The sequence below is a fragment of the Podarcis filfolensis genome (genome assembly GCF_964270895.1).
Source record: "Podarcis filfolensis genome assembly, chromosome: 2".
NCBI lineage: Eukaryota > Metazoa > Chordata > Lepidosauria > Squamata > Lacertidae > Podarcis > Podarcis filfolensis.
Window position 1 is genome coordinate 48697119 of NC_139605.1, and position 25107 is coordinate 48722225.

The window sequence follows — 25107 nt, forward strand, 5'->3', positions numbered from 1 at the left end:
TTTATCTAAGATATAAAACAATAATGCTTAACTTATAAACCAGATACTTACCTCCTCTAAAACAAAAATCTAAAATATCATTTGATTAGGAGGTATGTGGACTATAGAATAAACTAGTAATTTACTGAAAATACAGTGTTCTGCATTTGTTCTTTCACCAGAATTGTAAATATTTATATTTCTGTGGGAGAATTACCAAACATAATTGTAGGGAGCAATTCAAAATCACATGCATAAAGTAGTACAAAAAAATGAAGTAAGCAGAATCATTGGGTGCAGCTTCTGGGCCTTATTTTATCATCCGTTTTTTTTATTCGGTTTCTCAGTTCTTAGATTAAACTGGGATACAATCTTTCTTTATAAGGCATCAAGAATTTGGTAGTCATGAGCACTCAGGTTTCTGATTTTCATCAGTGGAAGAACTCAGCCCCATGTACACAGTGGAATCTGTTTGTTTGTTTATCTATTTAGGGTTTGGTATCCCACTTTTCAGCTCAAACATGGAGATGCCCCAAAACAACTAGCAAAATATATAAACAATTTTAAAATGCAATAAAAATGCAATAAACTCTACAGAACTAATAAATAGCAAGGAAGCCAAAACTGGAAAAATGTTTAAGCAGAAAAATAATTAAAAGCACACTGGACAATAAAAGTATTTAAATGACAATAGAACACTGGCAAAGTAGAAGATAACCTAGCCTTCTCATGCAGTGAGGTCCACAGCCCCATTCACCCATCATGGTAAAACATAGTCCGAAACAAACCATGGCTTACTGTGAATAAGCAGCATGTTAGTACACACTGCTAAGATTGTACATGCCCCACTTCTCCCTTGCTTCTAGGTAACTTGGTCCTAATTCATTACGGGATTTAAATCTCATTGAGGCGAACTGACAACAAATGCAACCAGTATAGCAAAGGAGCGAGAAGCTCCTGAAATGTACCACCAGTCAAAGGTTTAGCAACAGCATTTGTCACTAGTGGAACTTTTTGAACAATTTTCAGTGGCAGTTCTACATAAGGCATAGTTACAGTAAAGGTAAAGGTAAAGGGACCCCTGATCATTAGGTCCAGTCGTGACCGACTCTGGGGTTGCGGCGCTCATCTCGCTTTATTGGCCGAGGGAGCCGGCGTACAGCTTCCGGGTCATGTGGCCAGCATGACTAAGTCACTTCTGGCGAGCCAGAGCAGCACACGGAAACGCCGTTTACCTTCCCGCCAGAGCGGTACCTATTTATCTACTTGCCCTTTGACGTGCTTTCGAATTGCTGGGTTGGCAGGAGCTGGGACCGAGCAACGGGAGCTCAGCCCATTGCGGGGATTTGAACTGCCGACCTTCTGATCGGCAAGCCCTAGGCTCTGTGGTTTAACCCACAGCGCCACCCGCGTCCCTCATAATTACAGTAGTCCAGTCTAAATGTAACTAGTGATAACTAATGTAACTAAATGTAACTGACTGTCGGCCAGGTTTGACTGCTCCCGGAGTTAGCACATTTGATGCACCAGCAAAAGCTGAAAAATATGTGCTAGTGGACAGCTGCCTCTTGAGCACCAGAAACTACCCCAAAGTTGTGAAGCTGTTTTTTTAAGGAAAAGGCAACCATATAAAGTCACAGTACCACCCAGTCATTAGGTCAGTGGCCTTACTACAAAGAACACTTCTGTATTCTAATTATCTATCACTAGCCTAAGGCAATGGCTCAGACCTATTACAACCATCCTAGACTGGGACAGAAAGACTAAAGTATTATAGATAATGTAATGGTGAGTGAAGCAAAACCAGTAATATTGAAAATAAAGGTCTCCTAACCTGTCATATAATTTCAGTATTTTCTTCAAGTTACGAAATAAAAATTGCTAAGGATGACTGCTGTATTAATCACAAGCCACTTACCGGTAACTGTCTTGGGGAATTTGACATGGGATTTGAAGGAATAAACACTGAGATCATACATCCTTCACTTTTTTAAACAACCTCTGTTCCAGAAAGAACAGGCTTTATTTTCCATTACTGTCTACTGTACCCAGCACTGGAATGTTGTACAATGATATTTACATAGTTTCATGAGACATAGTAGCTAGGGGTAGCCAACCTGATCCCCTCTATATGTTGTTGGACTACAGTTCCTATTAGCCTCCACCAGCATGGCCAGTAGGGATGAGGAGAGTTTAAATCTGGGAACATCTGACGGCACCACTTTGGCTACCACTGCAATAGCCAATCCATATAATACCATACCAATACAGTTCACCAAATATGAGAGAAATGTCTGGCAAATGGTAAGGTAAATAGAAATGATGGAAGAATTACAAAGGAGACCATGGAATTTTTTTCTGAGCTTATACTTTCATCAGAATGGAGTGTTCTGTTTGCTTATGTTGAAAAGACAATATCTGTAAAAGATGTGCAGTTGACATCTTCCCGATAATTGATTTGTTCTATTACAGTTACATTTCCATGCTGCCAAATTCCTTTTCCAGTCCCGTAATCTAGTTGCAAATATCTCCAATCATTACTAATACCCTAACTTTCCCTCAGTACTCGAGATTTTAGCATTATACACTCTAGTAACCCTCATCACCAGTTCCCTTTTAGTCCCCATTCATCCCAATTATTCAAGTTACTCCAGCTAGGCTGTGGTTCCAAATCTTCCCATTATCCAGCTGCTATTAGTACTGTACAGTGCTCAAGTAATTGTACTAACCAATATGAAGACAATATGTATTTTGAAAATACTTTATTATAGTATTTAAAACAGTTATAATTACTAATACTATAATTATTATAGTATTGAAGACAGTTATAATTACTAATATTCCTTATATAGCATGAAAATGGCTATCAAACAATAGTACTTTCAAAGCTAAAAATATACGTTATCATTTGATTAGATTTTTTATGTTATTTATCTTACCAAAGATACATCTGTGTATATATGTGTGTATATATGTGTGTGTGTGTGTGTGTGTGTGTGTGTGTGTGCGCATATATATATGCACATAATTGCAAGCACATGTATTATGCATGTTATTGGCCCATGAATATGCTACCCACTCCATGTATGTTTCCTGGAAAACACATATGTTATATGTAATATTTGAGCAATCTTATAACATACTGTAAAAGTGCATAACATGTAAGAGAACATGTAATAAAATCTTGATAGAATAACTTGAAAACGTTATAAGAATTACAAAAAGACCAAAAATATATCACTTACCAAGGCATCTTTCCTTATACTTTAGATCTGGGGTGAGGAGCCTGTTGTTTTCCAAATGTTGTTGAACTCCCATCAGCCCCAACTAGCATGGCGAATGGTCAGGAATGATGGGAGTTGCAGTCTAGCAACAACTGGAGAGCCACAGTTGTGATCTAATAATTCAGATTAGGGGTAAAAAATATTTCTCAAGAGGATTACATATTAGCAGATATTGAGTCATATTTTTGACCGCAAAGATGCTTAAAGGCACAAATAAGAGAGAGAAAAGGTCACAAATCTTATTGTATCTTAAGCAAGTATACAAAACATTTTATTTCCCACCTTTTACTTATCACATTGTCAGATTCCTGGGTTCCTGACCATTAGCTTACTTTTGGACTGGTGTGTTTGCTAGTGTATTTTGTAGTAAAATATCATGTGTCATGAAGTCTGGCAAAGTATCCATGTTGCATAATGGAGCAAGCAGGTAATGCAAAATGCTAGCTGGCAGGGGGTAGTGTAAAATCAGAGTTCCTGCTCCTACACCTTGTTTTAATTTCCCTCAGTTCTTAGTGGCTCTTTGAATAGTGAGAGCATGTTATTGAAACAAAGGGATAGTGGCATGATATACATTTTGTGACCAGACTCTAGAGTCACCTCTTCTTTTCAGGGACAACAGCCATTCAGTTCATGATTGTGGAAGAAGCCTCCAAATTTAGAAAAAGCTGTTGTCTGTCAAAATCTTTTTAGAACATGTACACATGATGATTTCAGCAGCGGCTTCCGCAGCTGGAACTAAGAATGTTTACAGTGGAACAACTGTATCATCCTATGTCTGCTTTCCATGGTTTCAAGTTTTTATCTGGAATGTGAATTATTGGGGAAAGCATCCAGCCGCTACATCTCAGGCATGTAATTCATTCTTGTCACCACCTCAATTAACACAGATTTGTTAGGAGGTGGATTTTCCAATTTATCTTGTTTTCATTGAACATACTTTGGATTGCCTCAGGCAACTATGAGTGCAGTCAAAATGTTTTTTTTGTAGTACTTGTTCTATTTCTTTGAAATATTTGTTAGTGTTCACAGTTCCATGAAAGCTTTAATACTGCGATGTGAACTAGCATGGAATTACTTTCTGTGGGGAATTTTGCCTTTTAATTTGCTAATGATGCAAGCAAAAACTGCATATCATTAGTGGATGACAAAGACGTCAGCTTGCATTGACCTTTGATGATAAATGCAAGTTGCATAGCTTTTGATTATGCCTCAAATAGCACACATCTATATGAAGAAAGCTTCTCTATCCTCTGCTTCTTTATCACACCACATAATGGTCAGGATGCATCAAACAGTGAAGAGGGTGTAGCTCAGAGGTGTAACTTAGCATATGCCATCTTCAGTTAAAAGTATCTCAGGTTGGAGAGCCTTTGCTAGTCTAAACAAGCAACACTAGGCTACACAGCGCAGTATAAGGCAGATTCATACGTTCATAAGCTAGAGTCACTTGTCAATTCTGTCCTTTTTAAGATCCTATCCATAAGCAACATGCCATTTCCTCATGGTATTTGATACCATTTTAAATCTGCAAAGTGTTGTACGGTTTCTAAGTTTGCTCTGAGCGTAATCTACATTGTCTGCAAGTGGAGGTAATAGATGACAGTTGTACTATGAGAAGTGTGAATGGTAAGCAACTGTGATAGAGGCAACTCTGCCTATTATTTTGAAACCATTTTTATCCTGCTCCCAAGCAATCTGGTCTCAAGAGGAACTAGCGCAGACTGTGCCATTCCTTTGCTACAGATTTTCTATGCTTGTATATTATGGAGCCACTGCTTTCCCTGCTTTGGAGCTTATTTGGAGCATAGTGTACTTCTGCTTTGGAACATGTGCCTGTTTTCAAGCAGGTATTATTTTTGCATGAACTAAATGCCATCACATATTCTCCTAGAACAGAGGAAGCTGCCTTGTGCTGAATAAGTCCATGTAACTCAGTACTGTCTACATGGACTAGCAGCAGCTCTTCAGACATGGGACATGTCCAGCTCTACCAAAAGATGCTAGTGATTGAAACTGGGACCTTCTGCATCTGCAAAGCAGATGTTCTCCCTTATTGTGGTATTATAGTAGACTATTGCTACATTCTCAGGCACAGCTGTCACTGTATTAATGAAAGTCCCTCTCCCAGCTCTGGTTCATGCCTCCTTCACTCCTTAAAGGAATAGTCAGACTATGCTTGCAACTACGCCCACCAAGACTTCCTTGCTCCTTGAGCTTTTCAGTAACGCGGCTTAGTGAGATGTGTTACTCAAATAATGTTGTGTGATGTATTGATTTGTACTACATTTTTTTTTTAATTCCAGTTCCCATGAGCAACCTACAGCACAGGTTAGCATTAATGCCATGTATGAAGAGGCCCCAAATGTTCTACATTTGGTACTGTCTTAATTTATATGTGCATTTTACAGTATTTTCTTAATTTGAAATGCAATTCCAAACACACACACACACACAGCCCTCCCCTCTCTGTAGGGTTATAATTCATTGCATTGAAAATATTTATCAAGTCAACTTTTTGAGGAAAATCAGAAGGTCAATGAAGTTCAAGAATCTTTCTTGTACTCACTTATCACATTGGTATGCAATATTTATCTTACTAGAAGTGAAAAATAGGCTGCAAATATAATATTTCTAGGCATGTACACGGCCAGCTTCCTGGAGATATTCCTACAATTATACCTTACCCTTCATTAATAATAAATAATACTGTTAAGTAATAGTGCTGAGGCACCTTTCATAATTTGTGCTTTGGTTTTCTTGCTTGTGGAGAACAAATATTCTAATTATAGTATTTACATGCAAAAACAGTTCTTTTATTTGCTCTTCTGAGGTTTCAGAATCACACTAGAATATGATCTGACACATGAAAAAGCATATGGTGAAAGTTCCCTTGTATTGATGTAATTATATTCAAGATGAAGGTGTTCTAATTGTGAATCTTCATAATCATGATTCTCTTCACTGTCATCATCTTCCTCCTCCTCCTCCTCCTCCTCCTCTTCATTATCCGACCTACTCCTACAGATGCGCTCAGTAGGGACTGTTCTGTAAAACCATATATGAAATAGTTAAAGGAGATTAACTATTACATTTTGCTAGCTAATTTCCTTTTTCTTTGCAGCTCATTTTCAAGATGGAAACTATTGTAAAAAGTGTGAAAAAAACACAGAGCTGTATCCAGAATTTTTCATTTTATGGGTCCCCAGATATTCTGGTTAGGCATATTATAAGCCACTATCAAGCATTTTGTCATTTGCACACATAGCATACACTACTAAAAACATGAACACAGTATGTACCTCTACAACATACATATGTGTTTTCTGTTTGTGTACACATGTTTTGATGTCTAGTCACATTTAGAAACCTATGCAGCATTGCAGAAAATCCTCAGAACAGGAAATTTGGTTCACTCATTTAGAAAACTTGGTCAACCTTCACATTTGTTATTTCTTAATACTGGCCTAAAATTTAGACAGTATTTTTATTCATGACAGTACCACGTACTTCCTATCCTGCTTTTGAGGGTTAGACAGCCTCTTACTTTCTCGATACCAAATGTTGCTGATAAATGGGAATGCTGCTATCCTCATACCATGTTGCTTTTACATGCTCAGGCCATGTAAACCTGTTTGGAAATAAGGTGATATAAATCTAATTTCCTGTTTGGAAATAAGGTGATATAAATCTAATATATGCAGTTATTTATTCAATGATCTTCTATATTGTGGGCTTTGTGAAGAATGTATCTGAGCATTTCCTACTGCTGTTTGCCATCTTCATATGGAAAAGAAAATGAAAAAAGACTTAGTGGGAGCATACTATTTTCTTTCTGCTGTAGTCTGATGTTCAACCACTATAATTTTAAATGTCCTAAGTGCATGTCAGGCACCATCCTTTGATTGTTAAGGAAAGTTTGGTCTGAAGAATGTGGTATGCTTATTTACACTTCACTGTGGAATTTTCAGATGACTACCGCTCAACAATAACTAGTTAGAACAAAAGAAGAGCCTTGCCATATTTGATCAAAGGCCCATCTAGTTCAGCATTTGTTTCCCTCAGTGCCCATCCAGGGTAAACAGAGTAGGAAGGCAACATCCCTCCTCATGGCTTTTCCCCCAGCACCTGCAATTCAGAGCTATGCTGCATCTGAATGTGGATATTCAGTCTTGCCATCGGGGTTAATTGAGGTTCATAAAATCAGTCTTCCACAAAGTCATCTAGTAGGGGGCTTTAGAGTTTGAGGGACCATTGGTCTGGAAGTGAAACAGGACCACCTAAAATATGGCATCCCAATTATTGGGATCAGTATGACCTATTGAATCAACAATGTCTTGCACTAGTGGCCTTCAAAGATTCAGTTAAAGAAGTAAGCAAGAATTCCATAAACCATGATTTGCTGTGTTTGAACATTTATAATAGAAAGCCAGTATAACATTATTGTATTTACAATTAAGATGTGTATTTATTTATTTACCTTATTTTGTTATTGTTGAGCCTCAGAAAATTTAAGGATCTCATTTCTGCAATTCCAAGTGGTACAGACTTCAGTTGGTTGTGATCTAAGAAGACTTCTCTTAGAGAGTGATATGCCCCATAGAATGACACAGGATCAATTCCCTCATCATCAAGTTTGTTAAATGAAAGGTACAGATATTCCAGCCCTGGCCTCATGTGTCCAAATACAAATCCTGGGATTCTGTCAATTTGGTTGCCTATAAGCACAAGGTGCACCAATGACTTTGGCAGATAGGAGGGAACATGATATATATTATTGTAAGAAAGATCAATAGATTCCAGGTTCCTAAAATAAAGTGAAAAGATATTAAAAAGTAAGAGCATAAAGTAAATAATTTTGTCTTCATACATAGCATGCATTTTAAGAGTTCAGGAAGATTGTAAGCGTACAGTCTTATCTATTTTTCTGGAAACCATTTGGGGAATATTTGTACCATATGTTGTTTGGCTCTAAAACTCCAACTCCCGTCATTTCTAGTTTGCAGGATGAGTGGTCAGGGATGCTTGGAGTTGTCGTCTAACCACATCTGGGGACCCAAGGTTAAGAAAGGCAGCTTTAACCACTTACACCACACTGGCAGTACTTCTTTCTATCTTCCTAACCATCCATGGGCATTTTTACATGTACAAGGCAGGGATGGGCTGCCATCCTGCTTTCTAGCCATAAAGAGTTAGCAGGCTATAAGGAGAAATGGTGAATTATTTGGGTTGCCTGAGAGCAGCTCTTCTTTGTCATAGCAACTGGTAGTTTTCAGCCTGCAGTACATTCTACTCTGCACTAATTAATAAAAGGGCAGGACTGTAAAAAGTCAAAGGGCATATCTCAGCTCTCCAAAACAAATTCACACTAAACAGAACTTTTTCCCTACCACCTACTCTTTTCCCATAGCTATTGTCCAAACATGTTTACATAACTGTCACTGTCCAGGATCTGACAGATTGCTCAAGTCTGTATAAGAAAAAGAATAATAACTATAGTCACATTCATAGGCCAAACCTATTTAATTTTCCTCTCTTCCATTAGTTCAGGACATCTGTGCTAAAGTACTCTTTTGGAGTTAAAACCACTCTCCCCACTCTCCGTTATCTCATTAGTCAAGTTTTTTTAAATACAATTTGTAATACTTGACACATCAGAAATCTCAAGTGTTCAAATGCATTTCCCTTTGAAGGAAGAAACAATATATATTATTGCCAGGATGATAGCATTATCTATCTCCATCCAGAGTCCTGGTTTGTGTACTTTGGATTGAAATGTTTTAATTGGTCAGTAGTTTTATTGTTGGATTGTATGAATCTATGTTGTATATGATCAGAGGCATTTTTGCACAAAAAGCAGTAAAAAGTAATAATAATAATAATAATAATAATAATTAATTATTTATTTATTTATTTATTTATTTATTTATTTATTTATTTATGCCCTGCCCATCAGGCTGGGTTTCTCCAGCCACTCTGGGCGGCTTCCAACAAAATATTAAAATACAATAGTCTATTAAACTTTAAAAGCTTCCCTAAACATGGCTGCCCTTCAGATGTCTTTCAAAAGTCTGGTAGTTGTTTTTCTCTTTGACATCTGGTGGGAGGGCGTTCCACAGGGTGGGTGCCGCTACCAAGAAGGCCCTCTGTCTGGTTCCCAGTAACTTGGCTTCTCGCAGCAAGGGAACCGCCAGAAGGCCCTCAGCACAGGACCTCAGTGTCCAGGCAGAACGATGGGTGTGGAGATGCTCCTTCAGGTATACTGGACATTTTCCTCCAGACATCGGGATTCTACTATCTACTGAGATAGATTGGTAGAATGTAACCTGCTTAGTGAATAACTATCTCATTAACACCAAGAATAAAAAAACACAAGAGTTCCTTTCTTCAGAGGAAGATGCTTCCGGTGTTTATAATTTTGCTTTAAGTAAACTAGACACCTGCGTGGTATATGTTGTCAAAATCCAAAAATAAGCTCGCCTGGGGAGTATGGAATAGTTTGATATTTTTTAAAGGTGACAGTTTTCTGGGTCAGAGGTCTACAAATTCATTTGCCATGTTGCTATCATGATCATTGTTGGCTCTCTCCACTCCTCAGTAGTTCACTAAGAGCAGAGCAATCTGGAGAGAAAGGGTCTGGAAATAAAATTGTCCTGAAGATAGAACAGTGTAAGGGACTTGTTCTGTTCTCCAGAAATTCTGTGCAAAATCAAGCAAGAGCCAGCACAGCCCCCAAATCCATTGGCATGCACAGAAGACTCACTGGGACAGGAGAAAGGATTTTCTCTCACTTTGGATGTTTAGAAGGAAATGCACAAAGTCCTTCCATCATGTTAGAAAGAGTCGTTTGTGAAGTTACTTATATCCCACATCACATCAAGTAATTGAGAAATGTATTTTCACTGAAGCCATCTTCCTACAAAGCTCTGTGTAAAGTGATGAAAAATACCCTAGTACCCTGTTCTGTGCTAGTAGACTGGGGGTGGGACATTGGAGTTAGTTTCAAATTGCCCTGACCTTTCTACAGGAAGCAGAAGCAGCATGTGTGTGTCTCACTGCTCTGCCTTCTCCAAAAGGAAGCACGGTAAGAAGACCACACTCTTCTCTCCCAAGTTCTCTTTGTATACCAGCAAATAGTTGGTTAATATGCCAAGAAAAACATTTGTGGAACCTCCATCTTCTATGTAGTACAACTTCTTTATTACAGATAGGTAGCCGTGTTGGTCTGCCATAGTCAAAACAAAAAATTTTTTTTTCCTTCCAGTAGCACCTTAAAGACCAACTAAGTTAGTTTTTGGTATGAGCTTTCGTGTGCATGCACACTGTGTATCTGAAGAAGTGTGCATGCACACGAAAGCTCATACCAAAAACTAACTTAGTTGGTCTTTAAGGTGCTACTGGAAGAAAAAAAATTTTTTTGTTTTAACTTCTTTATTCTATACTTTAATTAATTAAATGTTGTGATTGGAAAATAACACAAAGTTTACACTTACTCATGATTGATCCATGCCAGAGGAGCTATTCTGCTTTCTTCTAATTTGTTGTGCCTCAGAACAATTGTGTTTATATTTCTGGTATGATTAAAGCAAACTTCTGTAATTTCTTCAATTTGGTTATTATCGAGATATAATTCCTATTTAGAATGCATGGTAAAAGAAGGAAATATGTAAAAAGTGTATTGTATAATACATTAAAGTGGTTATTTTAAAATGTAGAATATGTGGCGTAAAGCTGCTTTACTTATTTTCCAAAAGTGGCAACAAAGTTGTTCCTTGTTTCCAGACAAAGTTAGTTAAGAGGCATTAGTTCCAAATGAAAGGGGGAGAAGCCCAAGTTCCCCCTTCATATGTTGCATGGGTTGTGTGATTGAGTACTGCATCTATTTTCCCCATGTCCCTAAACCTGCCCTTGGACTGCAATCCTGACTCATTGCTTTTGAAATTATTGGCAATTACTAATGAATAAGCATGCCCAGGATCAAAGCTTAAGGTTGTCTCCAATCTCACAGTATAAGCATGCCCAGGATCAAAGCTTAAGGTTGTCTCCAATCTCACAGTATTTTGTGCCATGGGGGGATGGGGGATATGAGATTCTTGCACATGCCAGGAAATTTAAAGTTCTCTGTTGCTCTGGTGCAACAAATTCACTTTTAAAAAATGAGGTTTTGCTATTAGGAAAGTGATGGAAAATGCATTTAAAAGTATGGAACAAACAAGTGATTAGCAGGACAACATATTAATGTCCCACAAGCATATCTGGATGAACGTTGATTGTCATATACCTGCCTCATAAACAAACAGAAGGAATGCTAAACCTAACCTCTACAGTAAGCCTTGTGCAAGCAAATCAGGATAGGTCACCTAGAGGACCTGACTATTATGGAAAAGGAAGCAGATCATCTTTTTTATTTTGAAAAAACCTTACCTCAATAGAATTGGGAAGGCGCTGCGGAATGGTCCTAAATTTATTCCGTCCAAGGCGCAAATAAGACAGGCTCTTCAAAGGTTGAAAGGCTAGTGGACTAACATTAGCTTCGTTGAGTTTATTGCCTTCTAATTCCAGTGTCACCAACTTTTCTAAACCTTTAGAAAATAAAGCAATCATGGTGAAGTGTTTGTGCTCATCCAGTAAGATTCAGGGCAAAAAAAGAATCTGAATATTGGTATTTCATATTCTAACCAATTTCTCTTCTCATTGACCTATGCCTCCAGAATATCAGAGAGAAATTTTAATCCTAATGTTATTTAATAATAGCAGGAGAACTTCATGTTTATTTGAATACAATTTATAATTATCCACACTTGTTTGTTATTGGTTCACTAAGACACAACTATGATTATAGTAAATTTAAATAAATTAGGAATAAATATAATACACGAGAATTATAGAATACACTATTTTTTTATTCTAGCTTTCAAGTAGAAACCACATGCATTGAAAATATAACTGCCTTGTTCTGAGTCTGATCACCAGACTTATTTTTTACCCGTTCTGCTATGATTAAAATAAAAGTTCCTATCCTTCATAAGGAGGATCTCTCATCCCCCATTTCTATCTCCTATTGTGAGAAACAGGGGAGCCTCAGGTCTTCCGGATCTGCTGCAGTCCTTCTTGGGCCAGGGGAGGTTCATCCTATAGCAGCACTTTAGGGTGCCCCCAAGAAGGTACTTAATTTCACAAAGGTGGCATCTGGATATTGCAAATGAGTCATTGGCAACAGACTTTTAAAACTAACCAGATTCTCTGTTATCAGCAACTAATGCCTTAGAAGATATTTGGTCTTAAAAAAGAAGATATGTATTTTGAACAATTTTTAAGTAGCAAAATGAACATAATGTGTACTATTTTGCATTCCAAACTATAAACAAATTTTGAGGGAAATAATGTTCTGTTCGTACTGCTTTTCAGCATTAAGAGCTAGATCAGTTCACATTCTGAACCGGGTAATTTACATGCTTTAGCCACACCAGTACACAATTTCTTTTTGTAAACTTTGTTTTGAGGTTTTTCTTACAATCAGCAGTATATATTTTATGAAATAAATAAATAATCTATTCACTTCCAGTATTTTTGACTCACTTTCAGGAAAAGCCATCCTAAGGCAGCTTACATACATTTCTATAAATGTAAAGGTAAAGGGACCCCTGACTGTTAGGTCCAGTCGTGAACGACTGGAGCCAGCGAACAGCTTTCGGGTCATGTGGCCAGCGTGATTAAGCTGCTTCTGGCAAACCAGAGCAGCACATGAAAACGCCATTTACCTTCCCGTTAGAGCAGTACCTATTTATCTACTTGCACTTTGACGTGCTTTCAAACTGCTAGGTTGGCAGGAGCAGGGACCGAGCAACAGGAGCGGGGATTCGAACCGCTGACCTTCCTGATCGGCAAGCCCTAGGCTCTGTGGTTTAGACCACAGCGCCACCTGCGTTCTATAGAGTAGGTGGAATTAAAAAGAGTATGCAACCTAGTATCTCTCCTCTAGGCAGATTACTGGGTAAAAATCAAGGCTACAGCTACATTCTTATGCATCTGAGTAGAGGGTGGTTGTCCCTCTTGTAAAGCGTGTAGCTAAGTACTGGAAAAACAACTTTGTGCACAATCAGATTTGTCAGTGTGATAAAACAAAGAGTGCAGTTCCCATGTTTAAAAATATATGTACATGGTCCACTCCTACTGTCTCTGGGAAAATACTTTTGTTCCACCTACTTTTTTCCTTGCCATGAATTTGTAAGCTTTTATTACCTTAGTCATCTGCATTCACAGTTACAATATACCTTCAAAGCTGTATTCATCAATTGCATGTAGCTGGTTTTCGTTTATTTTAAGTTCTTCTAAAGTTGATGGCAAACCAATCGGAATATGTACTAGTGCATTTCCATCCAAATATAAACGTTGCAAATTCTTCAATATCTGTGTTGGGGAAGATACAAATTGAGAAATCGAATTAACTTTGATTTTTAAGTTCTAGCACTGTTTGCTTTAGGTTCATGTGTGCTTTATGAATATTACTGTATGTGGCCTGCGTTGGCTACACTAGCACATGGGGAATTTAAAATTAAATTGAAGTCAATAATTTTCACCTCCCTAACCTGTGAAAGTAGTAATTCTCACAAAATATCCCCAGATCTCACTTTGTTTTGTCAATGATTTCATTATTGATTGCAATTGCGAAGAGTTGCAGAGTATTCATTAATGTACTCTCATGGATTCTTTGACAAACAATTTCGGCAAAACAGCTATTGCTATACATTGACACACACACAAAGAAATTAAAAACCCTAGATTTTCTTACTTTAAATGCCCGTGGACCTATGCCAGATGATGTGATATTATTTCTACGAAGATCAATCCTTTCCAAATTGGGAATCCCATTAAAAGCTTCATCTGGGATGGAAGTTATAGTATTACCTAGGGAAAAGAAAGGTGTGCAATAGCAATAGGAATTTTAAGACTCACTTCCATTTCTTAATCATTTTCCATTTCCCTTATGGTTTTATCACACAGATGCTTAGTACCATATTTAGTGTCAAGTAAACATTACGGTGTCTCCATATTGCTTCTTCATAAACCAATGAAGCAAGGATTTTGATATAGCCAAGCAAGGAATATCAAAACTTACATCACATTGTCCCTTCCCTCCTCCAATTTTTACAATGAGAACATTGGACATTAGTTGTCCGGTGCAAATAGAAATAGTAGAGCTAACATTAATGTGGGATGCATTTGAAAATTATTATAATAAACAGGTCAGGTTTTTTCCTTACCTACAAGCTCTATGCTTGTAAGCTCTGCATCCATGATTGGTGGTATTTGTTTGAGTTTGGCATTAACACAGCTGATTGTGTTGTCCAGGATGGAGCATCCGGTTGGCAAAGTAGGCACTTCAGTAGAAGGCTCAGGAATTGGGAAACGAGGCGGCATTCTGAATACATCACCACGCAAAACATCTTCCTCCTCATTTTCTTCTTCCTCACTTCCTTCAGGTTGTTCACTTTCTTCTTCATTTTCTTCTTCCTCTTTCTTGAGTCCTTTTTCTATTCTTAACTCTTCTTCTTCATATGCTCTTCTCCTTTCTTCTGCTGCTCTCATCTTCTCATTTTCCCTTTGATCCTTTGTGTGTCCATGTTTTTCCTTCTGTTCATGGCTTTTTCTTCTTTGCTGGGTCTCTTTATCTTTTATAGTAATTACTTTCTTTTCAAGTTGTTTTCCCTTCTTTTCAGCATTTTGATCTTGTAGGTTGTACAAGACTGGATCAGTATGGTCATTGGGCTCTAGATTATCACCAGAAAATTCAGATGTGTCACCTAGTGAAATAGTACTTAGCTCTGAATGCAAGGAGGTCATGGTGTTGAAAGTGGACAGTCGATACCAATATAAAGAAAAATGATAACACAGTTTTTAGTAGCAAGCATTAGTATATATGTGCTTGAAGAGAATAATTATTCTATTATAGTGAAGAATATTAATAAAATGCAGTATTGTGCATAAAATCCCTAAGATAAGAAAATTACAGTGGTTTTGCTGGTGCATTTTTTGTATGTTTACGCACATACATATATACAGACTGAGTTAAGGTGTCTGGTAATTTTACCTAAACACTTTTTAGTTCTGTGTCTTGAAATCCTATCTTAAATCTTTGAACTAGTTGTTAGCTTATGACATTAATACTGAAGTCTTAAACAATATTTATTTATTTTTTACAAAATCTTATCATATATTTGTTCCTTGTTTGAATATATAAATTTTAGACAAGGATGTTGAATTAATGGATTGGATGATTATCTGTTGTGACTCACAAATTCAATAATGGGATTTTTCCTAAATGGTGGTATTTGTGAAGTATAATATGTTGAGCTACATTCTAGTGAGTGCAACTGGTGACTGCAAACAAAAAACTTGGGAAAGATTAAGACCTTTGCCATAATGACAGCTAAACTGGCCCAAGAACTTAGTCATCTAGATGATGTAATTCAATTCAATATCTGAGGGTAAGGTAGCATTTAGGTTGCAGGTGATTGCCCTTTTCGACAGTAGTGCCAATGGCTATATAATTTTCCAGTTATTAACTCAAAATTATGAAGGAAAAATTCAAATGCAAAATGTATATTATCCTGCTTTGTTTCCCACCTTTGATTTAATGGCAGCATGTGCTTACACACTGGCAATGTTTGGACACATCACTAAACCATAAACTATTAGGAAATTAGTTTATGCATGAGCTATGTGCTACTACATGCAGCTTGAGCTTTCCTGCTTTGCTTCTCCCTTCCTCCAGTAGGAAAACGCAAGCATGGAGTGGGTGATGTAGTATTACATCAGAACCAGTGTCCATGGTTTATTTCCCTCTAAGCAAACCAAGATAAACCAAACTAGGCATCCTGATCAATGTTTGCTTGGGAGAAACAAACCACAAATCCTGATTCAGATATAACGTTAAGTCAGCTGCTTTGTGGTTTGTTTCCTCACTGGAGGGAGGGAGGAGGAAAGCAGGCAGATCTGTTCATGGGCTTGTGGCTCAGCTAAGTTTATGCAGATTTGCTGTTCATGTCTGCAGACATTTCCATATGGGTAAGAGTGTCTGTTGGCTTAGTTGTTGCGCTGACAGGGTCAAAAAAAGATGCCACCATCATCATGGACAATCAGGACAGCAGTAGATATCCCCAGTGGAAATGCCTGTGTACATATACAGCCTACCATAATCTATACAAATACTAAAAGGTTAATGAATAATTCCTAATTTCATTGCATTTTAGCAGTTGCACATATTCAAAGGATTACATTACTTACACTAAATTGTATCCTGTATATATACTGTGTGTCTGAAGTATGCAAAAAAAATCAATATACTGTACCAATATCCATACACACTGGGCAACACTCTCCTTCAGGTATCTTGGTATTGTGACACGTCAGAGGATGGCACAAGGTTTCATCACACAACACCTTTCCTTTTGAGCAGAGGCACGTAACACAGGGTTTAGGAGACCACACAGACTTATCATACATAATCATCCCATTTGCAAAACATTTATTTTCTTTTCCTGATAAATGGAAAACAAAAGCAAGTTTTAAAATTGGTATAAAATGTATTGGTAAATTAAAACATTTGGTGGGTTGGTTTTCCAGATACCCAACTTCATACAAATCTCTGTGGGGGCTCTAGTGTATGCATGAGCAAAGACTCCCCAGCCAAATCAATGTTGAAGACAACTGTGCATGGACAAGAAGGATGCTACACACCATCCTTGGTATGTATCCAACATGGGAGATACAGTGTGGTGTCAGACTAAGTCTCCGGGAGACCCAAGATCAAATCCCCACTCAGTCATGAAGCTCACTGGATAACCTCAAGCTGGATAAACTCAAGCTAGCACTATTTCTCACCCTAGCACACGACATAGGGTTTTCACAAGAGTAAATGTTTATGTGTAAACTGCATTCAGCTCTTAGAAGAAGGACTATTATAAATTAAAGAAAGAAATAATAAAGAATTGGATGATGTAATTGAGGGGTCATGTCCTGTCTTGGGAGAGCCATGTAAATTATACTTTTTTGTTAATATCTTTAATATAGAAATATTTTTAATTTAGATATAGTTGACAAAAAAGATTGTGTGGTTGTAGCCACCTGTCTATCCTGGTGGTTTGATTACCAAACATGAATTGCATTACTTTATATCAAAATAAGTTCTATTTAACATTGTAAGGAGGTTTGTTATCACAAAGATAGTATCTCTAAATCTATAACCCTACCCTCTACAATTAATTGGTCTTATTACATTATTGAGATTTACATGTAGGCTTAGTTTTTGATCACCTAAATTTTAAATTAGTGTACATGTTTGTAAGAGTATACTCTGCTACAGAAATAAACTTACTTGGCCTTCTACACTGCCTGTTAACTTCTATTGATCAACAATCCAAGTCCTTAGTCTAAAAAAGCTAGCTAAACTCAAGAGAGGTCCACAATATGCCAACGGAAATTAGCAACTTCACCCACCAAATAGTAATTGAAAAGTTTTATTTCAGCAAGCTTTTGCACAATTTCATGGTTCTGCTTTTTCTGCTTCTTTAATATGTCTAGTGTTTAGATTGTTTTTACTGATGTTACTGTGTTTTTTTCTTGTTTATTTGGTATAGTTTGCAATCCTGGTAGCTTGGGTTTCAGGTACTACAGTAGGAAGCATTTTACAGGAGCATAATCAGTTTTGCCATTCAAAACAGGGTGGGTAGTGGTCATTCCTAAAACTCTAAAAGGAAATGCACTACTTTCCAAGCACCTGATGTTAATCCTCATCCAACAGTTAAGAAATACAAGATTAGGACTTAATTTCATATGATAATAGTTGACAACCCTAACAAAGCTTGCTTGGTTGTTTTCATATATCAGACATGTGTCTCAGAAGTTACTTGCTACCTTTTGGTACACCTACTTTGTGCAGTATAGAGCTGGAGTTGTTAATCAGTTGTTCTCCAGCTGTTGTGGGTCTCCAATTCCCTAGCATGGCCTAGCACGTGCTAGGGATTTGGAGTGTTTCCGGCCTCTGCAGCCACAGCAAGCACTGTGATTCTCCAGCAGTTTGACTTCACCCCTAGAGGCATGCTCCATTGTCTCTTGAGACAGGCAGATGCCAACAATCAGGAGATTCATAGTCTAGCAACATATGAAAGACCAAAGGTTAGCCACCATGCCATAATTATAGTTATGGATCAGGTACCAGCCCTCACATGCAAGATCTCCTTATCACCATCAGACAGAAGTAGGAAAGCTACTTGCAGGGGTCACTGATGGTTTTCAGAGTGCAGTGTTAACAGTGGCGTAGCGTCGGCTGTCAGCACCCGGGGCAAGGCAAGTAATTTGCGCCCCCTAACCCGTGGATTTGCGCCCCCTAACCCGTGAATTTGCGCCCCCTAACCCATGGATTTGCCCTAACCCCAGATGTTGCGCCCGGTGCGGCCCGCCCCCCCTGCACCCCCCACGCTACGCCACTGAGTGTTAAGGCTTGCTAATCGCTAAGCCACCATCAAAGAATTCTGATTGTAGGACTAGGCTAGGAAGAGGGGTAATGGAACAGAGAGTATCGCTAGTTCAATTGAAAAAGCTTGCTTGTAGTCTACACACTACATATATATTATTAACATGTGAATCATGAAAAGAAAACACAAAAGAAGATTTTAAGAAAGAAAGATGTGGAGTTCTGCTAAAGCCAGAGATGCTTATGATCTTTCTTAAAAAAAATAATATGGACATAAGATTGATTATAGGATCTGTTGTTAAATAGGCTTCTTTCCAAATCTGACCTTAACTTGTATTCTAAATACTAGACTAGAAAAATACCTTGTGGTTTAAATCATTGGCAGATATCTTAGTGCCTTCAACCTTTGGAAATATGGTACAGATCCAATATTCCAACTAAAATGTCTAGTGGTTTTAGCTCAGCTTTTGGGTAAAATTCCAGTTTTAAAAAGACAAGAATCAATGGGGAAAGGAGGAAACCACATATTACTTCAGCTGATGATTTCTGACAGGAAGATTTGAAATAGTTAATGAAATGCTTGGTACATGTATTGCCAGTTGTGTTTAATGTTTAAAAAATGTCTCAAAATGAACAGTTTTCAATCAGCAATGTATATTATAAATGGGACATGGTAGTTCTCTATCATTTCTGATCAGATTTTTTTTATCATAGCCATTTCTATTAAAGTTGACATTATTTGTCCAACACAATGTTTAGCATGCCTTAGAAGGAAGGGTGAATATATGTTCGAAGATGATCCAGTTTCATATGCAACAGTAATACAATTCTCTAAAGTGGCCAAATGCCGTTTGGGGCAAGAGGAGTTTTCTCAACCAGTTGCATGGTTAGAATGGTCAATTTTTAGCCAAGCTGGCACCTTAGTGACCGCAATGTAGTAGATATATTCACATTGTCATATACTGCTAAGTTTGCAGTAACTTCTTGATAAATTGCAATGCGTATATGTCATTCTGAACTTTTTCAACTAGTGTTATATAAACTAGTTGCATTATAAAGCAGGGTATGGGGTTACTAATAGGAGGAGTTGACAGCATATGTATGTTTCTGTTTTCACTTTTATATTAAAGTTTCCAATTTAAACTCCCCATTTGTGGATTCTGTTATTATTGGTGAGACACATATTTATTTTATATTTTTACTCACCCTTTCCCATATAGATTGGTAGGATAGTTTGTTTCTACCACAAACATTTCAGTTTTGAAAAATGTTATTTAATACGTTACCATGCAAAGAGTGTTATTCTTCACATTGTTTCTTTGTGAGAAATTATACCTTTCACTATATAGGAGGAACTTTAGCTGAGAAAAGCATCACTGCATTCTGAAGGATACTCTGGGAGTTTATGATTGAATTGCAGTAAGGGGGCAAGAGCATTCTGGATGATAGAACATGTGGAATGCATTTCTTCAGCAGTTCATTGCTGGGCCATGATTCATACCTGCTGAGACTGTGAGAATTGATCAAACTCCCCCCTCCCCCTTTTTGGACCATTGCTTCATATTTATCTCTGCTGTATAATGCATACATATTTAAGAGGTTGGTTTCTTGTCATTGTTTATGAGTCACAGATGGGTTTTGGATCATGCACAGTTTGCCCATTTATTGGTAGTGGAAATGTTAACTGGAGAACTGTTCAATTGCTGGATTAGATTCAATACTTCAACAATGAAGAGCTGAAACTATGTGCTGAAGCTGACTTAGTGAATAGTTCACTCAATTCCATGTGTTTTGCTAGCAAGGTTATGAGAATATGAAGGAGAATACTTTGCCTGTTTCTTGCATTATTGTTTTAAAGAAGGAGTAAAGGACAAAAAGAAAAAAATGAATAATTTGGAACTGATTTTTATTTACTATCTATTGAGAAAAGCAGTATTTTGAAAGCATATCTTGTTCTTTGGCATTGGTGTTGTAATAACAAAAGCTTAGTCAACATATAAATCTTTTGTTTGAATTGTGTTTTTGTATTAGTTTAATTTATTGTTTCCAATTTTGAGCTGCCTTGAAATATGTTTGTATGAACAGTGGTATAAAATTAATTGAAGAGAACCCAGTCTTGAGAAATTAGTGTGCTTAGTTGTAAAAGGTAAAAAGGTAAAGGACCCCTGGACAGTTAAGTCCAGTCAAAGGCAACTATGGGGTGCAGTGCTCATCTCGCTTCAGGCTGAGGGAGCCATCGTTTGTCCACAAGCAGCATTCTGGGTCATGTGGCCAGCATGACTAAACTGCTACTGGCACATGGAGGAACGTGATGAGTGACAGATCGCACGGAAATGCCATTTAGCTTCCCGCCATAGTGGTAACTATTTATCTACTTGCACTGGTATGCTTTTGAACTGCTAGGTTGGCAGAAGCTGGGACAGAGCAACGGGAGTTCACCCCATTGCACAGATTCAAACTGCCAACCTTCCAATTGGCAAGCCCAAGAGGCCTAGTGGTTTAGACCACAGCGCTACTCATGTCCCTCTTGCTTAGTTGTAGAAGTGCATTGCACAGGGTACTCAGCTTCTGTAAGTTCTCTACAGCAAGCAAAATACATACATGGTTTGCAGAATTCTGGGAAGCAATTGATATGTTTAGTAAATACGTGGATAGTACAACCCTTTGCATTTCTACTCAGAAATAAGTCCTTTTTAGTTCAGATATATGTATATAAGTGAGTGAGTATAGGCTTGGCATTTTAGTTAGCATAATAATAAAGTAAATATTCTCTGCTTACCTGGTAAAATATTGTAACTGGATTCTTGTCCACCCTGACCAATCAGAGAGTCAAATACTTCAGTGATATCACCATCAATATTAATAAGCGGAATGCTTGGTATTGGAGTAATAAAGACTGGGGATTTGATTTCTTGTTGCTTGTTTAGTCTATGATTTCCTGAGGAGCTCTTTCTTAACCCTCTATAGTGCATTCTCCTCCTTGCCCTCCTACGCATTACATTGCGTTCATTCTGAACAACAGCAATGCACAGAGAAACAAGCAGAATGTAACAGAATAGTGCTGCTTTTTGCATTTTCTCCTTCTAGTGTTGTATCCTACAGAAAACACAAAAAAGAAGTTTTCGAGATTAATGGAACTGTAGGATATAGTACTGTAGAAAATGGTAAGAGTTCTCTGAAGTGGATTATGTTTGTACCCAGCTGTTGCAGTGATTATTAATGCCCACTATTTTTTGACCAGCTTTCTATAGTTTAAATTGGGCAGTGAGGTGTGTGACCAAGTGCCTAACGGATTTGTTCTAGCCTAAAATATCTGAAGATGTGGGATGGAGCATTGATACATTATTTTCATGATTCTCTATTGCCAAGATTCTCAAGGGGCTTTTTTGTTGCTTGTCAGTGTAGGACATACTATATGGGATGTATCCAACTAAATCACACTCAGGGTAGATTTGTTAAAATCTGTAGGTTATATCCAATGTTATTCATACTCACAGCAGACTCACTGAAATTGGTGGTGGTGAGGCCTCCACTACAATTCTGCCTGGGACCTTGTTCATACCAGGAAAGGTCTTAGAACAGATAGTCAGTCAGTCTGTGAGGAGCTGGAAAAGGGTACTGTATTTGCTAAAAGCAAGCATGGGTTTCTCAAAAACAAATTATGCCAGACTAATCTTTTTTTTCTTTTTTTCTTTTTTGATAGAGTTACAAGCTTGGTGGATCAGGGAAATGCTGTGTCTGTAATATATCTTGATTTCAGTAAGGCTTTTGACAAAGTCCCCTATGATATTCTTGCAGAGAAACTGGTAAAGGTGCTAGACAAGGGGGAATTTGTAGCTGGTTTACTCACTGAACCCAAAGAGTGTTCACCAATGGTTCCTCGTCATCCTGGAAAAAAGTGACAAGTGGTGAGCCTCAAGATTCTGTCCTGGACTTGATGTTGTTCGACACCTTTATAAATGACTTTGATGAAGAAATTGAGGGGATGCTTATCAAATTTGCAGATGTCACCAAACTGGGAAGGGTAGCTAATACATACCTCAGAAAATATAATCAGGATTCAAGATGACCTTAACAGACTGGAAAACTAAGCCACAACTTATAAAATGAATTTAAATAGGGACAAATGTAAAGTTGTACACTTAAGGCAGAAATAATCAGATGCACAAATATAGGATTTGTCCATGATGACAAGGAACCATTAATGAGTACTCTTTGGGTTCGGTCAGTCAACCAGCTTTAAATCCACCTATCAGTTACCTCGTTAAACCCACATTTTGCCAGCTTCCTTTAGCTGTGATTCCTGCATTGCAGGGGGTTGCACTAGATGACTCTTGGGGGCCCTCCCAACTCTACAATTCTATAATTCATCCATCTTCACATCATATAATGTAGTGACTGTCTGTGTAGTAGGAATCTTTATGCTTACAGGCCTAGCAATATGGACTCAGGTAGTTTGTGTAATGTGTAGCAACTATCCATCTTTGTGCTGGTCCCGGGGGGAAGGTTACCGTTGGCGTAGTGAAAGTCCGGTCCTGGGTCACTAGCCTGGAAACAGTTCACAAGGAGCGGGGCGAGGTCTGAAGCAGGAAGCCGGGCGGGGACAGGAACACTGGAGGGTCAGGTCTGGGTCCGGGCAGGAACAGGTACTCAACAACGACGTTGCTCCCGCAACCTGGGACCGGGCTGACTGGCCTTTATCTTCTCTGAGGCCAGGGGCGGCCCCGGCCCCCAGGAGACCCACCTCTCCTGGCCTTAAGGCGAGCACTCCTCCTGGAAGAAACCAGTTCCCTTCGCCTCTCTGCCCTGAGCCTCTGCAGTTCAGGAGAGGCCAAAGGATTACTGGGCCCAGGGGGAGACTCACCTGTAGGCACTGAGTCCTCAACCACCTCTGGAGCCAGAGTGGATTCACCTGGTACCTGCTCCTGAGGATCCGGCACAGGTGCAGGCGCTTCAGAATCAAGGCCCTGCCCCAGTTCATTTTTTTTTTTTTTTTTTTTTATAATATATTTATTAAAGTTTTCAAATAAAACATATATCAAATAAGCACTTATCGTTGTCCATTTAACATCTTTCAATTGTTACTTGGGACTCCCCCACACCTCCCGCATACACTTACATCATTATTAAATTATTTTCAAGCAAATTATCATTTAACTCATCTTAATTAATAATCTTAATTTGGTTTGACATATAATTCGACTTTAAATCTATTTTAATGGTAGACAATTGTCTGCACTGGCATCCTATTCAGCACTCAGCCAGATTACAATATTTTTGTAAATAAGTCTTAAATTTCCTCCAGTCTTCTTCCATCCTTTCTTCTCCCTGGTCTCGAATTCTGCCGGTCATCTCGGCTAGTTGCATATAGTCCATCAGTTGCATCTGCCATTCTTCCACAGTGGGTAGCTCCTGAGTTTTCCAATTCTTGGCAATTAATATTCTTGCTGCTGTTGTTGCGTACAAAAAGAATGTTCTGTCCTCTTTTAACACACTCTGGCCGACAATACCCAGGAGAAAGGCCTCTGCTTTCTTAGTAAAGGTGTATTTAAACACCTTTTTTAATTCATTATATATTTTCTCCCAAAAGGCCTTCACTCTAGGGCAGGTCCACCAGAGGTGAAAAAATGTTCCTTCATTTTCCTTACACTTCCAACATTTGCTATCAGACGAATGGTATATTTTAGCCAGTTTGACAGGGGTCATGTACCATCTATACATCATTTTCATCACATTTTCCTTCAACGCATTACATGCAGTGAAGTTCAGCCCAGAGGTCCACAACCTTTCCCAATCTTCAAACATAATATTATACCCAATATCCTGCGCCCATTTTATCATTGTTGATTTTACCATTTCGTCATGTATGTTCCATTTCAGCAGCAAGTTATACATTCTTGAAAGTACCTTAGTCTTAGGTTCTAACAGTTCAGTTTCTAACTTTGACTTTTCCACTTGGAATCCTAACTTTTTGTCGTTTTTAAACACTTCTTTAATCTGAGCATAGTGTAACCAGTCTCGCACTTTGTCTCTCATCTTTTCTAAACTCTGCAATTTCCAGTTGTCACCATCCTTTTCTATTATCTCCCAATATTTTGGCCAATTGGCCTCCATATTGGCTCTTTTCCGAGCCTTAGCCTCCAGGGGTGACAGCCACCTCGGAGTTTTATTCTCCAGTAAGTCTTTATATTTTGTCCAGACATTAAAAACTGATTTTCTGACAATATGGTTCTTAAAGGCCTTATTTATCTTAGCTTTATCATACCATAAATATGCATGCCATCCAAACGCATTATTAAAACCTTCCAAATCCAAGACATCCGTATCTTCAAGAAGTAACCAATCTTTTAACCAGCAGAAAGCTGCAGCTTC

The 25107-nt window shown here is 38.1% G+C and overlaps 2 protein-coding genes across 7 annotated transcripts in view; one reads left to right on the plus strand and one right to left on the minus strand.

The window, feature by feature from the left end:
• CENPP (centromere protein P) overlaps positions 1 to 25107 on the plus strand; it is a 163452-nt gene that overhangs the window by 94337 nt on the left and 44008 nt on the right. The gene's annotated exons all lie outside the window — the stretch shown is intronic.
• Positions 2727 to 25107, minus strand: part of ECM2 (extracellular matrix protein 2) — a 28623-nt gene continuing 6242 nt past the window's right edge. The window contains exons 2-11 of one of the 5 annotated variants that reach the window (XM_083603342.1): positions 22586 to 22623; positions 21515 to 21831; positions 16613 to 16801; positions 14525 to 15085; positions 14053 to 14168; positions 13535 to 13670; positions 11685 to 11842; positions 10754 to 10893; positions 7741 to 8067; positions 2727 to 6308 (exon numbers count right to left, since the gene is read on the minus strand). In XM_083603342.1, coding sequence (XP_083459468.1) covers positions 6077 to 6308; positions 7741 to 8067; positions 10754 to 10893; positions 11685 to 11842; positions 13535 to 13670; positions 14053 to 14168; positions 14525 to 15085; positions 16613 to 16801; positions 21515 to 21809 — 2154 coding nt within the window. In that variant the 5' untranslated portion in view covers positions 21810 to 21831; positions 22586 to 22623 and the 3' untranslated portion in view covers positions 2727 to 6076. Of the gene's footprint in view, positions 6309 to 7740; positions 8068 to 10753; positions 10894 to 11684; positions 11843 to 13534; positions 13671 to 14052; positions 14169 to 14524; positions 15086 to 16612; positions 16802 to 21514; positions 21832 to 22230; positions 22550 to 22585; positions 22624 to 25107 lie in introns of those variants that run through there. The other 4 variants (XM_083603343.1, XM_083603345.1, XM_083603344.1 and 1 more) reach the window with 4 other exon arrangements.